The 14,276-nt window shown below is 37.5% G+C and overlaps 1 protein-coding gene across 1 annotated transcript in view; it reads left to right on the top strand.

Annotated features, from left to right (window-relative positions):
* Positions 1 to 14,276, top strand: part of UBE2Q2 (ubiquitin conjugating enzyme E2 Q2) — a 67,079-nt gene that overhangs the window by 24,015 nt on the left and 28,788 nt on the right. The window contains exons 5-8 of the mRNA XM_024128835.3: positions 666 to 806; positions 3,716 to 3,800; positions 5,387 to 5,447; positions 6,194 to 6,284. Of these exons, the coding sequence (XP_023984603.1) occupies positions 666 to 806; positions 3,716 to 3,800; positions 5,387 to 5,447; positions 6,194 to 6,284 (378 nt within the window). The remainder of the gene's footprint in view (positions 1 to 665; positions 807 to 3,715; positions 3,801 to 5,386; positions 5,448 to 6,193; positions 6,285 to 14,276) is intronic.

The raw sequence follows: 14,276 nt of genomic DNA, 5'->3' as shown, positions 1-14,276 counted from the left end.
ACTACAGAAAACTTGGAAAAGGAAAAGCACTAAATGTCTCTGTTGATAATTATTAGTATTTCAGTATGTGTCCTTCTGTTCTCTTTTTTCTGTGCTTGTTTTGGCATAATTAAGATTCTATATATTCATTTTCGTATTCTGTGTTTTTCATTTCATCATTGATACAGAAGAAACCATTATGCTGTGTTAGCATTTTAATGGTCTTCTGGTATACCATTGAATTAAGTTAACTGTTCTGGTATTTTGCACATGAAGATCTTGTTTTTGTGGTTATAAAGTTTAAATAGGCATCTTTATGCCTAAATCTGTGTTCACATTTTAGACTAGTTTCTAAACTGAATCTAATAGATTTCTAGAAGTCGAGTTACGGTTCTTGGTACCTCATGCTTAACTGTTTCAAAAGTTCCCCTTAATAGGAGATTTAAAGCGATTTAAGATGGCTCATTTGGTAGTAGTTATGGCTTTGTAAAACTATTAAATATGCTTTACTCAGATTCTAGCTTTAAAGTATAGTATATAAAAGGAGAGAACCTTTCGAATGGAATGTGAAGGCTTTTTCCCCTCCTCATAGGATACATGTATTTGCTCCTCTTTGTTCTCTGAGTCAGGAATAATTTAGCTTTTGGCGTAAGCTTGAATAAGCTAATTTTTAAAATTTTTTATAGGATATAGAAGACTTAGATCATTATGAGATGAAGGAAGAAGAGCCTATTAGTGGGAAAAAGTCAGAGGATGAAGGAATTGAAAAAGAAAATTTGGCAATATTAGAGAAAATTAGGAAGACTCAAAGGCAAGACCATCTAAATGTAAGTATGTGTAAATATATAGAACCTGGACTTTTGTGGTTAAGTAATTACGGTTGACCCTTGAACAATGCTGGGGTTAGGGGTGCTGACCTTGCACCGAAATCCACGTATAGCTTTACAGCCAGCCTTCCATATCCACGGTTCCACATCGGAGGATTCAACTAACTGCAGATTGCGTAGTATGTATTGAAAAAAATCTACGTATAAGTGGATCCATGCAGTTCAAACCTATGTTGTTCAAGAGTCAGCTGTGTAGGAATAATATAGATACAGGGCAATTCAATAAGATACCAATCAAAGCCACCCCCCTCCATCCCTGCCTTGGTTGTAGATTCAGCCACATGTTTTGTTGCCCTAGTCCCCCCCCGCCCCCCCCACAACATTTCTCATCTGTTGATAGCCACTTTCTACCCTGTTCATCTGAAATCATTCACTTTCCAACTTGTTTATCCTGTTTTGTCTCCTTACCCTCTCCTGTGGGATGTGTAAATTTAAATTCAGTCTCTCGTACAAAGTATAATTCAAATTCTTTCTTCTTTATGAAGCTGCCATCTGGTTTGTCCTGCCCTGATTGAACCAAAATTAATTTTTTCTTTTGACTTAACATCTTTTATGTGAAACAGCATGGTGACAAACACAGTTGTGTGGCTTCATTTTCCTCAATTCTATAATGTGGACATTATGTACCATTTAGATGATTCCTGTAAATAATAAACGAGAACGATGTATATAAAATGCCCAGAGTAGGGAAATATCAAACGAAAGTCTAGCTATCCATCTCAACACTTACTATTTACTTACTGCCTTTGTGTTAGAGCTACTTATCAAACCCATGAAATCTGAGAACCAGTTCTTTTGTCCTGAGCATAGGTTCTCAAACACAGGGAATGAATTGTTATGCAAGGAGATGACAAGTGTTGTAAACAGGTAGATTACTCTCACTTCTTCCGTCCTATTTACTGTGTTAATGTAATTGGCAAATCTTTCTTTAGAAAACAAAGAAATTTAGCCAAGTCCTTATCTTGATTATTTAAAAAAAAAAAAAAGCTTGTAATATCTAAGTTAAAGATATTTACTATACTTTCTGTATCTTGTGATTGCTTCCAGTTTGTGTGTTATAGTCAAAACAACTACAAATTATTGAATGCTATCACATGACAAACTAAGCGAAGTCCTTTAACCTTTATATTCCTTCCCATTTGATTTCATAACCACTGTAGGAAATAGTCTTCCTATTCTATAGATGTGAAACTGGGGTTTTAGCCTATCAAGTAACGTAGCCAAAGTCACACAGCTAGGAAGTAATATCTTTTGTAAACCTGATTTTCTACCCCACCTTAAAGTGTAGTGCAACTTTTGAAGATGCAACATTTAAAATTTTACAAGGTCAGGTTTTTTAAATTCAGAAGACATTCTAAATGTTTTTGTCTTATGATAAATAGTTCCATTCATATTCAGTCTTAGGGTAAGATACTGGTGCATTTTCACCTTCAGAGAAGTTGGAACACTGAAAAGAACTGAAACCAGTTGCATGTATGTGGACACGTTGTTTCTCAATTTCTTAATATGTAAACTAGATTGTTAGTATAAGATTCTTATAGTTTGATTAAGGGAACTGCTTTAGTTAATGTATCACATTGAGGGTCTTCTAGTATTTTCAAAAATGCATGGAGCTACTACACATCTATTAGAATGCCCAAAATCTGGAACACTGAAAACACCAAATGCTGGTGAGGATGTGGAGCAACAGGAAACTTTTCTAATTGCTGATGGGAACGCAAAATGGCACAGCCACTTTAGAAGACTGTCTGACAGATTCTTACAAAACTAAACATACTCTTACCGTACAATCCAGCAATTGAGCTCCTTGGTATTTGCCCAAATGAATTGAAAAGTTATGTCCACACAAAAACCTGCATGTAGATGTTTATAGCAGCTTTGTTCATAATTGCCAAAACTTGGAAGCCGTAGGAAAATGGATAAATAAACTATAGTACATCCAGGCAATGGAATACTAGTCCCTGCTTAAAAAAAAAAAAAAAAAAAAAAAAAAGTAATGAGCTGTCAAGGAGAGGACATAGACATGGAGGAACCTTAAATCCATATTACTAGGTGAAAGAAGCCAATCTGAAAAGGCTGCAGACTATGTTTTCAACTCTATGACATTCTGAGAAAGGCAAAACTATGGAGACAGTAAAAAGATCCATGGTTGCCAGTGGTTTCGGGGTGGGGGGTGGGATGAATAGGCGGAGCATGGAGGACTTTTAGGGCAATGAAAATACTTTGTATGTTACTGTAATGGGCGGATACTTGTCATTATCCAGATCCATAGAATGTACAGCACCAAAAGGTAAAGGTACCTTAAGGTAAATTATGGACTTCAGGTGTAATGATGTGTCCAAATAGGTTGATCAGTTGTAAGAAATGTACCTCCTTAAGGATGCTGTTAATGAGGGAGACTATGCACTGTCAGGGGCAGCTATATGGGGAATCTCCGTACCTTCCTCTCAATTTTGCTGGGAACCTAAAACTGCCCACCCCAAATGAAATCGTAAAAAAGAAAAACATTAATAAATTTTTTTTTTAATTGATGGAATTTGAAATAGACCCTTACTAGTTCTAGGCTATTGGAGTGGCCGTGGTGATCTGAATATAGGTTAGCTGTTTTTTGTTTTGTTTTTTTTCAGGTGACAAATAGTAAATGAGTCAGACCTGCCCCAAATTTATATTCCCACTGAAACTTCATGATCATTGATTTAATTGAACTTAACTTTTTTGACTTCTTAAAATGTTGAGTGGTGATCCATTTTTACGATATCATTGTAAACGTTTATTTCAGGTTCAGATACCTTAAATCTTTAGTTATTTAAATCAGTAGATCCTGGTAAACAGCAAATTTTATGTTTCAGGGTGCAGTGTCTGGGTCTGTACAAGCTTCAGATAGACTTATGAAAGAGCTCAGGGACATATACAGATCACAGAGTTATAAAACAGGTAAGGACCTCTGGATCTCTGCTGTTGTCCTTATGCCCTTTTAAATTTTCAGATAGTAATTTCATTTCTTATAGTATAACTGGACAGAAACAGAAATGTTTATTAACTTTATTTTAGGAATGTGAAACACAAATTTAATCAAGTTACCAAAAGACGTGGGGGGTAAAATAGGATGAGTTCACTTGTTTGGATTTTTTAAAATGTTTTTATGGACACATAATTTTTTGTCTTGCTGATGGGGATTAACTCATGATTTTTATCTTCTGGGAAAGGTACAAGAAATATATGCTTTGGAAAGTAAATAAGATGAGTATGTTTTATTGTATGAACAGAGAACTGTTGCCAAGTTGATTTTTATGTTTTTTTTTCCTTTTTTTGAAAACAACATAATCAACTCTTATTGTAGTTAATGGTATTACTTTAAAAAATTTATAGTTTGACTTAAGAGTTCTTTCTTACCCAATAAGGCTTAAATATTGTGGAACCTCTCTAATTGAAATAAAATTCCCTCATATTATTGCAGAGAGTCTAACAGTATTGAATAAGAGAAAGAGCCAAACTTTAGTTAGTTTGAAAAGGTAGCATTATGATCCATTCAGAATTTTTCAAAGTGATCAAGTCTAAATCATTAGAGCTTACTTAAAAACAAACAAGCCAAAAAAACCCTCTACTTTATAGAGTCCAAGATAAGTCAAATTTGTTTCTGAGGTTATTAGAAGTTTTGGTGTCCTAACAGTTCCTCTTATAAGAAATCTAAAAGTTTGTGTGTAGAAACATAATAAAGTTAAATATTTGAATACTGGTGTACCTTAAAATGTTCAGTCGTCACTTGTTTGTTACTGCATTATTTGTAGTAGCAAAAAATTAAATTAATAACCAGCTATATGGTGGAATTAAGTTATGGCTTATCCATAAAATAAATTACTACAGTTATTAAAAAGATTGACAATAAATTTTTATATATAATGGAAAGATGTCCCAAAAAGTTGAAGAAAGATTATAAAACTATATGTAGAGGGATTCCATTTTTTTTTTTTTTTTTTTTTTGTGGTATGCGGGCCTTCCTCTGTTGTGGCCTCTCCCGTTGCGGAGCACAGGCTCCGGACGCGCAGGCTCAGCAGCCATGGCTCACGGGCCCAGCCGCTCCGCGGCACGTGGGATCCTCCCAGACCGGGGCGCGAACCCGGTTCCCCTGCATCGGCAGGCGGACGCGCAACCACTGCGCAACCACTGCGCCACCAGGGAAGCCCCAGGGATTCCATTTTAAAAGAAGTGTTTGCATATATGCATAGGAGAAAAGTCTTAAGTACATATGATTTTGCATAAGCTTTTTTTCCCTCTTACAATGAATGGTAAACAGTTTTTCAACCCCCAAAATCCTCTTCATTGATGGTTTTAGTTGTCCATCTGTTAAGGGCATAAGATACTCAGCTCCAGCACCAAAATATTTATAATACAGCGTAGTTGTTCCATGTTTTAATGGCAAAATTTGTAGCTTTTGTTGGCTATTTAGTGTATACATTTACACCAGAGCAATAGTTACAAGATCAAATGAAGAGTAACTAACATGCCCTATACCTTTACAGGGATTTATTCAGTGGAACTCATAAATGACAGTTTATATGACTGGCATGTTAAACTGCAGAAGTAAGTGCTTTTTTATGCTAACCCACTCTTTTTAATGGTAGACTGTCACAGTGGAGATTTTTTCCCCCTTAATTTGATACATATTTACTGTGGCTTTTACTTACTGTTTCTGTAGAAATAGTTCTTAGGTTGTTAAAATGAGCTGTTTCTTGGGCTTAATAAGTAAAGTGAGAAAGAAGGAGAAAAAGAAGGGCCAGCTATGGGAAAAAGTGTTTCATGGAGTTAGTGAGACAATTAGGAACTATACAAAAGTGTATAAATAACTTGATGAGATTGACTGTGACAACCAGTTTATATTTGAAATAAGAAATTTGAGTAGGGCCTGAATATATAGAACAGTTGTAGACGAATTTAGATTTTGTTAGTGATTTCACTTTTTCTGGCCTTGTCCATGGTAAATTTCTCTCCTTGAACCCCTTGTCTAATAATACAGTTTGAGAGAAGCAGACTGTCTTGATAAGATTATGTACATATGACCCTTTCCTTTAGAATAACTGCTAACTTTGCATGCCCTTAGGAGAGTAGATGTAGAATACTGTGATATCTTTTTGGACATTTAATCCCAAGGAGTTGGAGGCTAAAGTTAATTTGTTTTTCTGGGAACCATAGAGCAGCTTTAGACCTTCTCTGTTTGGAATTTACCCTAGGGGCTCTGTTTTAGCTCTTGGAATGGTTCATTTTTGAGTTTAGTAAGAAAAAAAAATCTGACTTTTTGTTTGAACTCTTTTTTGTTTTGTAATTCTTAGGGTTGATCCTGATAGTCCTTTGCACAGTGATCTTCAGATCTTAAAAGAAAAAGAAGGCATAGAATATATTTTGCTTAACTTCTCTTTTAAGGTAAGAAAATTGTAAGGGGACTCCATATGCTTCTAATGGCAACGTATATTTGAACAATTGCTTTGGAAAACCATTTGGTATAACTTGGTAAAGTAGAAGATACTCATATCCTGTGGTCCAGGAATTCTCCTCCTAGATATATAACCTGCAAGAAATGAGTACTTAGATACACCAGGAGACAAACACAAGAATGTTCAAAGCAGCATTGTTCATAATAGCCTCAAATAAAAATAACCCAAGTGTCTGTTCCAGTAGAATGGAGCACTGTGGTATTCATAAAACGGAATAGAGCTATGTGCAGCAAGATAGATGAATCTTAAACACAGTGTTGAGCAAAAGAAACCATATTCCCAAAACATGTTTTGTACAATTTCATTAGTACAGCTCAAAAATAGGTGAAACTGAATTATATTATTTAAGCATGCATTCTCATCGGAGGCAGTATTCCCCCGAATGGGGTGAAAATTGGTCCTTGGAGTGAAAAAGTCTTAGATATTACAGTAGTCTGTAGCCCTTCAAAGGGCCACAATACATAAATAGATACACAGTATGTCTGTGGTGTTAAAAATTTTGTCGGGGAGCAGGACGGGGAGGAGTTAGGAAAAAATTATTCTAAAAAGGCGTCTTAGTGGAACAAAAATGAGAAATATTTATGGATTCATACTTGGGCAATAAAACTATCAAGAGAAACGAAGATGTGATTACCATACAGTTTAGGATAGCAAGTACATCTAGCTAAGCGGGGAGGGAGTTGTGAGCTGAAAGGGACACCTGGGGGCTTCTTGTTTATTGACTCTAGTCTGTTTCTTGACCAGGGTGTTAGTTGCATGGATACTATTTCATGCTAGTTTGTAATGGTGTACCTTTATATTTTATGCACTTTTCTAAATTTATGTGTTATATTTAAGTGTATTTAAAAGATGCTAAAAAATAAAGGTTAAAGCAATGGACTCTAGGTAAAATGTAGTGGTTTTAAATCTTTGTTTAAAAAAAACTAGGAAGTGTTTCTAAGGGGTTATATTTTAATTATTTGGAGCTTCTTTTTGACCTGTTCTTTGAAATTGAGAAAAAATTGTGTAACAGTTTTCTTACAGATAAACTCCCCCCCCCCCCCCCCAATTTCAGTTAGGTGGACTTCAATGCATTAGGTGCTATAGAAGGCTTGAGGACATGAGGCATCTAAATAATCCCTGTTCTTCAAGAGCCTGTAGTCTTTCTGGGGAGAAATCTGAGGAAAACTATAGGGCTTTGGAGATCATGATGAAGAGTCTGGGAGCTTACCTTAATGCAGTAAAAAGCCAGCAGGGGTTTTTAGGCAGGGGCATGATTGATCTGTTAGGCTTTTTATTTTATTTTTAAAAAGGAATTAGTATGCCTTCAGCATCAGAGTAGAGTTTAGATAGGATAGAGTAGATTTCTGGGAGACTAGTTGGGGACTTTGATTTTAATCTGGGCAAAGAGCAATGAAGGTTGGTAGTGGTAGGAATAGGTGAGAGTAGATGGATATGAGATGTTTTGAAGGAAGAAAACAAAAGACATGAAAGGATACTTTTATGCTTGCAAAAAGGAGTAATTTTCTGAAAGCTGCTTACTTAGCTTTTGTTTGTGTATATTCTTGTTTGGGCTTATATCCTCATTTATGATTTAACTTTCTTCTTCAAATAGCCCAAATGTCAAATGTCATTGTTTTCCCACAGTTTTGTTATTGTAGAAATTATTGTGGCTATCAACTGGGTTGTCTTCCTAGAGATTGAATCTGGTATATATTTACTGAAATTGCTAGTGACTGTATTACTGATTCATATGGTAAAAAAAAATCCTAGGAATGTATCTTTTTAAAAAATACATGTAAAATATTTTTAACCTGAAATCTAAGCAATCATATTAAATCATATTCCCATAGGCCCAACACCAACCTTAAGAAATAGAACCTTATCAATACCTTTGAAGACTGATGTGGGCCCCTCCCCTCTCACTTCCTCTTTCAGAGATCTTTTAAGGGAATCTGAAATCTTGACCAGGAAACTGAAGGTCTTGTGACTGCAGATAGTGTTTTCATTATATTTTCCTTCTCTAGGTAGAACTTCAGGGAGGGGATGATCTGGGAGGTAAATGGCTGAAATTCTGTTGGATTTGTGTTTCTGAACCATGGTTCCTGATACCAGAAAGAAGGGCCTTTGCTAGGGTTGAAGTATTTCTTAAGAGGCCTGGGAAGAATGTGATTGATTGCCTTGAGCTAACTGACCTTACTAAGAGGACCTTAAACTCAATTGCCAAGTTATTAGTATCGGGATTCATAAACTTTGGAGGATTAGCAGGTATGACTCAGAAAGAAGGAGTCACAGAAGGAGCATGAACAGTATTTAGGGCCTTGGATGGCCATGGTGACAACTTGAGGGTCATGAAGAGTAAGAAAATGAAACTTGAGATGTAACATGACACAAGGATGGGGAAGGGGAAAGGGGTAGGAGGGAATGGGACCTATTAGATTTGTCAGCAACTTGGTAAGGAAGTAGTGGTCTGGCTTTTCAGGCCACATCTGAACTACTGAGTTGAATTTTGAGGTAGTACTTTAAGAAGGGTTTATTTAGATAAATCTGGGTTTATTTAGAGAATAGTAGCGAGGATTAGAAAGATTCCATACCATGTCCTAAGATAGCAGGTGAAATTATTGATTTGGAGAGGACAATATGGGGGTTCCTGATAGCCTGTCTTCAACTAGTTGAAGGGCTGTGTATTTATAAATATTAGTTTGATTAGTTTTTGATGAACACAAGGCATGACAGTAGAATTAGTAAGTCAAACTGTAAAGAGACAATTTTCAACTCAATATAAGGAGGTGATTTATAACTATTTAGAGCCATCCGATGATGGCTCTAGTCTTTTAAAAATAGAATGTTCCTCATGGCTGAGAATAGCTTGGAAGCCCAAGATGTTGATTTGGAAATCAGATAACTTTATGACATCCTTGTAAAACCCTGAGGTTCTTAGTTTCTGAGTTAGTATACCACAGTACCTCGCGTATCCTTTTTTTTGGCCACACCACACGGCTTGTGGGATCTTAGTTCCTTGCAGGATCTTAGTTCCCTAACCAGGGACTGAACCTGGACCCTTGGCAGTGAAAGCATGGAGTCCTAACCACTGGACCACCAGGGAATTCCCTCTTGCATATCTATTTAAGCAGAAACCTTCCTCCACCCCACCCACCAATGCCTGTAAACAACCTCCCCACAACCCCACGCCTTTTTATTTCTGTAAAATCTTGATTACTGGGTTCCAAGGTACAGAGTTTATGGAATAGAATCCCTGTGTTTTGATGTAGAATAGTTAATCTGAAGGATTACTTAAAATGAAGGGAGTTCTCACTGTCACATAATCAATTAAAAGAGGTTTTGGGGCTTCCCTGGTGGCGCAGTGGTTAAGAATCCGCCTGCCAATGCAGGGGACATGGGTTCAAGCCCTGGTCTGGGAAGATCCCACATGTTGTGGAGCAACGAAGCCCATGCGCCATAACTACTGAGCCTGTGCTCTAGAGCCCATGAGCCACAACTACTGAAGCCCGCGCGCCTAGAGCCCGTGCTCCGCAACAAGAGAAGCCAACGCGATGAGAAGCCCGTGCACCGCAACCAAGAATAGCCCCCGCTCGCCGCAACTAGGGAGAGCCGTATGCAGCAACGAAGACCCAATGTAGCCAAAAATAAATAAAATAAATAAATTTATATATATAAAAACAAGGTTTTGTAGTCACTCACTTGGGATCACATAAGAATAGCTCGCCGCAACTAGGGAGAGCCGTATGCAGCAACGAAGACCCAATGTAGCCAAAAATAAATAAAATAAATAAATTTATATATATAAAAACAAGGTTTTGTAGTCACTCACTTGGGATCACATATTTAAAGATCTGAAATATAGGAAATTAAATGAAGTTGTACTTTACCAAGCTTTGTATCTATGCCTTTCTTTATCTGTTAAATTGTAGATAAAAGATAAGCTACTTATTTGGAAATGGATTGTAATAACTGTCATTAAGCTGGTTTCTTGTGTGGGTAGATTTCTTCTTTTTCTGCCTTGCAGTAGATAGCTAAGATTATCTGTTTTAGCTGTCAGAAGTGTGCTTTTTTATCTCCCTCTCCTATTAGGATTGAATTTACCTAGTCTACATGTTCCTCAGAATCTTACTTGAGGATGGGTAGTAAGGTACTGGAATTATGCTGGTTATTTTTCCAGTTAAAACTGTAGTTTTGTGTTCCATAGAAATAACTGGATGAAACAAATGTTTGTTTAGCTCTTTTCTGCAAACTGATTTTTTAAGAGGTGTTAGTTTCCTAATTCTCATTTATTTGAACACAAATCAGAAGTAATTTCTCTTAGACTTCCTGACATATCTTCATGGAGGCAGTATGCCGTTACTCTACTCCCCTGTTGTAGGAAAGTGAGGGGTAGCCTTCTTGGCCTCCTGGCCACTAGAGACTGTGACCTCTTGGCCACTTCAACTACCATCTTTACTTCAGTTCATTGAGAGAGAAAGTTTTATTCTTTTGGAAACCTCAGTTTCTAGGACTGAAAATTTGAAACAGAATTGTGCAGCCCGAGAGTTAGCTGAGGTTCTATTCTCTCATCTTGCCTTTATATATTTTTATCAGATCTGATGATCATTGTCAGATTAATTGGAGCAATTATCTATTTGCATTTAATGTTGGTATTGCTGTTTGGGTTTAAATCTGTCTCATTTACTTGTCCTTGCTCCATGCTTTTTTTCCCCACATTCTTTTGGATTTTTTTTTTTTTTTTTAATTACTCCAGTTTCCCACGTCTGTTAGCTTGGTGCTTATCATTCTTTACTCTAATTTACTACCTTACAATTATAATACATATCCTTAGCTTGTCGAAGTATAATATAAATTTGTTAATTTGTGTTTTTCCTTTTCCTTGTCAAGGCAAAGACCTTAGAACATGTGCACCCTGCCAAATACGTGCTGTTGTTGTCATGCATTTTAGTTCTACATTTTTCTAAAATCTTATACATTATTGTTACATAATTAATCAATATTCATTTGGATCTTTGTACATATTAGCTCTTTTCGTGGTCTTTATTCTCCAGTTTTCCATCTAGGATCTTCTTTCTCTTGCCTGAAGAATATCCTTTTTTGTTTCCTTCAGTGTGGGTCTTCTTATAGGAAAATATCTTTATTTGGACTTCACTTTTAGAAAGTATTTTTATTGTGTATAGATTTTTAGGTTGGAGATTCCTTTCTTTCAGCACCTCAAAGATACCATTCCCTTATTATAGCATCCATTGTTTCTCTTGAAGTATTTATAGTGCATAAATCTCATGAAGCCTTTAATCAGTTCTGGAGAATTTTCAGACATTATCAGGCATTATCTCTTCAAATATTGTGTCTGTCCCATTCTAGGACTCTACATATATGATTGGCCTTTTCAATACATTTCCCTATGTCTTATTATCTGCATTTTCCACATTTTTCTCTCTCTTGGCGTCATTTGGGATGTTTCCTGACCTATTTCTCTAGCATACTGAATTTCTCTTCCAAGTCTCTATGGTGGTAAACTCATCCATTAAGTTATTAATTTCAGTAACTGTATTTCTAAGCTTCAGAATTCCTATTTAGTTCATTTTTATAATTTTAATTTTCTGCCAGGGTTTTCAGTCTTGCCTTTTCTTGCGCATACTCAGCATAGTTATTTTAAAATCTGTGTCTGATAACTCTCTTATTTTGACCCCTTGTAGTTTTGTCTGTAGTTTGCTTCTTGTTTTCTGATCATGTCGTCTTTAAGTCTTTTTTTTTTTTTTTTTTGCGGTACGCGGGCCTCTCACTGTTGTGGCCCCTCCCATCGCGGAGCACAGGCTCTGGACGCGCAGGCTCAATGGCCATGGCTCACGGGCACAGCTGCTCGGTGGCATGTGGGATCCTCCCGGACCGGGGCATGAACCCGTGTCCCCTGCATCGGCAGGCAGACTCTCAACCACTGTGCCACCAGGGAAGCCCCTAAGTCTTTTTTTTTTTTTTTAAACATCTTTATTGAAGTATAGTTGCTTTACAATGTTGTGTTAGTTTCTGCGGTATAACAAAGTGAATCAATTATATGTATACATATATCCCCATATCCCCTCCCTCTTGTGTCTGCCTCGCACCCTCCCTGTCCCACCCCTCTAGATGGTCACAAAGCACGAAGCTGATCTCCCTGTGCTATGCAGCTGCTTCCCACTAGCTAGCTGTTTTACATTTGGTAGTGTATATATGTCAGTGCTACTCTCTCACTTCGTCCCAGCTTACCCTTCCCCCTCCCCGTGTCCTCAGGTCCATTCTCTACATCTGCGTCTTTATTCCTGTCCTGCCCCTAGGTTCTTCAGAAACTTTTTTTTTTTTTTTTAGATTCCGTATATATGTGTTAGCATATGGTATTTGATTCATCTGTTGATGGACACTTAGGTTGCTTCCATGTCCTGGCTATTGTAAATAGTGCCACAATGAACATTGTGGTACATGACTCTTTTTGTTTTTTTGTTTTGTTTTTTAAATAAGTTTATTTATTTATTTATTTATGACTGTGTTGGGTCTTCATTGCTGTGTGTGGGCTTTCTCTGGTTGCTGCGAGTGGGGGCTACTCTTCATTGCGGTATGCGGGCTTCTCATTGTGGTGGCTTCTCTTGTTGTGGAGCACGGACTCTAGGCACATAGGCTTCATTAGTTGTGGCACACGGGCTCAGTAGTTGTGGCTCACGGGCTCTAGAGCGCAGGCTCAGTTGGGGCACACAGGCTTAGTTGCTCCGTGGCATGTGGGATCTTCCCAGACCAGGGCTCGAATCCATGTCCACTGCATTGGCAGGCGGATTCTTAACCATTGTGCCATCAGGGAATCCCAGCATGACTCTTTTTGAATTATGGTTTTTTCAGGGTATATGCCCAGTAGTGGGATTGCTGGGTCGTATGGTAGTTCTAGTTTTAGTTTTTAAAAATAAATTTATTTATTTATTTATTTATTTTTGGCTGTGTTGGGTCTTCGTTGCTGCACATGGCATTTCTCTAGTTGTGGCGAGTGAGGGCTACTCTTCGTTGCAGTGCGCAGGCTCCTCATTACGGTGGCTTCTCTGTTGTGGAGCATGGGCTCTAGGCACGTGGGCTCAGTAGTTGTGGCACACAAGCTCAGTAGTTGTGGTGCACGGGCTCTAGAACACAGGCTCAGTACTTGTGGCACACGGGCTTAGTTGCTCCGTGGCATGTGGGATCTTCCCGAACCAGGGCTCGAACCCGTGTCCCCTGCATTGGCAGGCGGATTCTTATCCACTGCGCCACCAGGGAAGTCCCTAGTTTTAGTTTTTTAAGGAACCTCCATACTGTTCTCCATAGTGGCTGTATCAACTTACATACCCACCAGCAGTGGAAGAGGGTTCCTTTTCCTACGCACCCTCTCCAGCATTTATTGTTTACAGATTTTTTGATGATAGCCATTCTGACTGGTGTGAGTTGATACCTCATTGTAGTTTTGATTTGTATTTTGCTAATGATTAGTGATGTTGAGCATCCTTTCATGTGTTTGTTGGCAATCTGTATATCTTCTTTGGAGAAATGTCTATTTAGGTCTTCTGCCCATTTTTGGATTGGGTTGTTTGTTATTTTGATACTGAACTGCATGAGCTGCTTGTATATTTTGGAGATTAATCCTTTGTCTGTTGCTTCATTTACAAATATCTTCTCGCATTCTGAGGGTTGTCTTTTTGTCTTGTTTATGGTTTCCTTTGCTTTGTGAAAGCTTTTAAGTTTCATTAGGTCCCATTTGTTTATTTTTGTTTTTATTTCCATTTCTCTAGGAGGTGGGTCAAAAAGGGTCTTGCTGTGATGTATATCATAGAGTGTTTTGCCTATGTTTTCCTCTCAGAGTTTTATAGTGTCTGGCCTTACATTTAGGTCTTTAATCCATTTTGGAGTTTATTTTTGTGTATGGTGTTAGGGAGTGTTCTAATTTCAT

This window comes from Physeter macrocephalus, chromosome 11 (assembly GCF_002837175.3).
Source record: "Physeter macrocephalus isolate SW-GA chromosome 11, ASM283717v5, whole genome shotgun sequence".
Taxonomy (NCBI): domain Eukaryota; kingdom Metazoa; phylum Chordata; class Mammalia; order Artiodactyla; family Physeteridae; genus Physeter; species Physeter macrocephalus.
The sequence above is the reverse complement of the archived record's forward strand: the minus strand, read 5'-3'. Positions and strand labels throughout refer to the sequence as shown.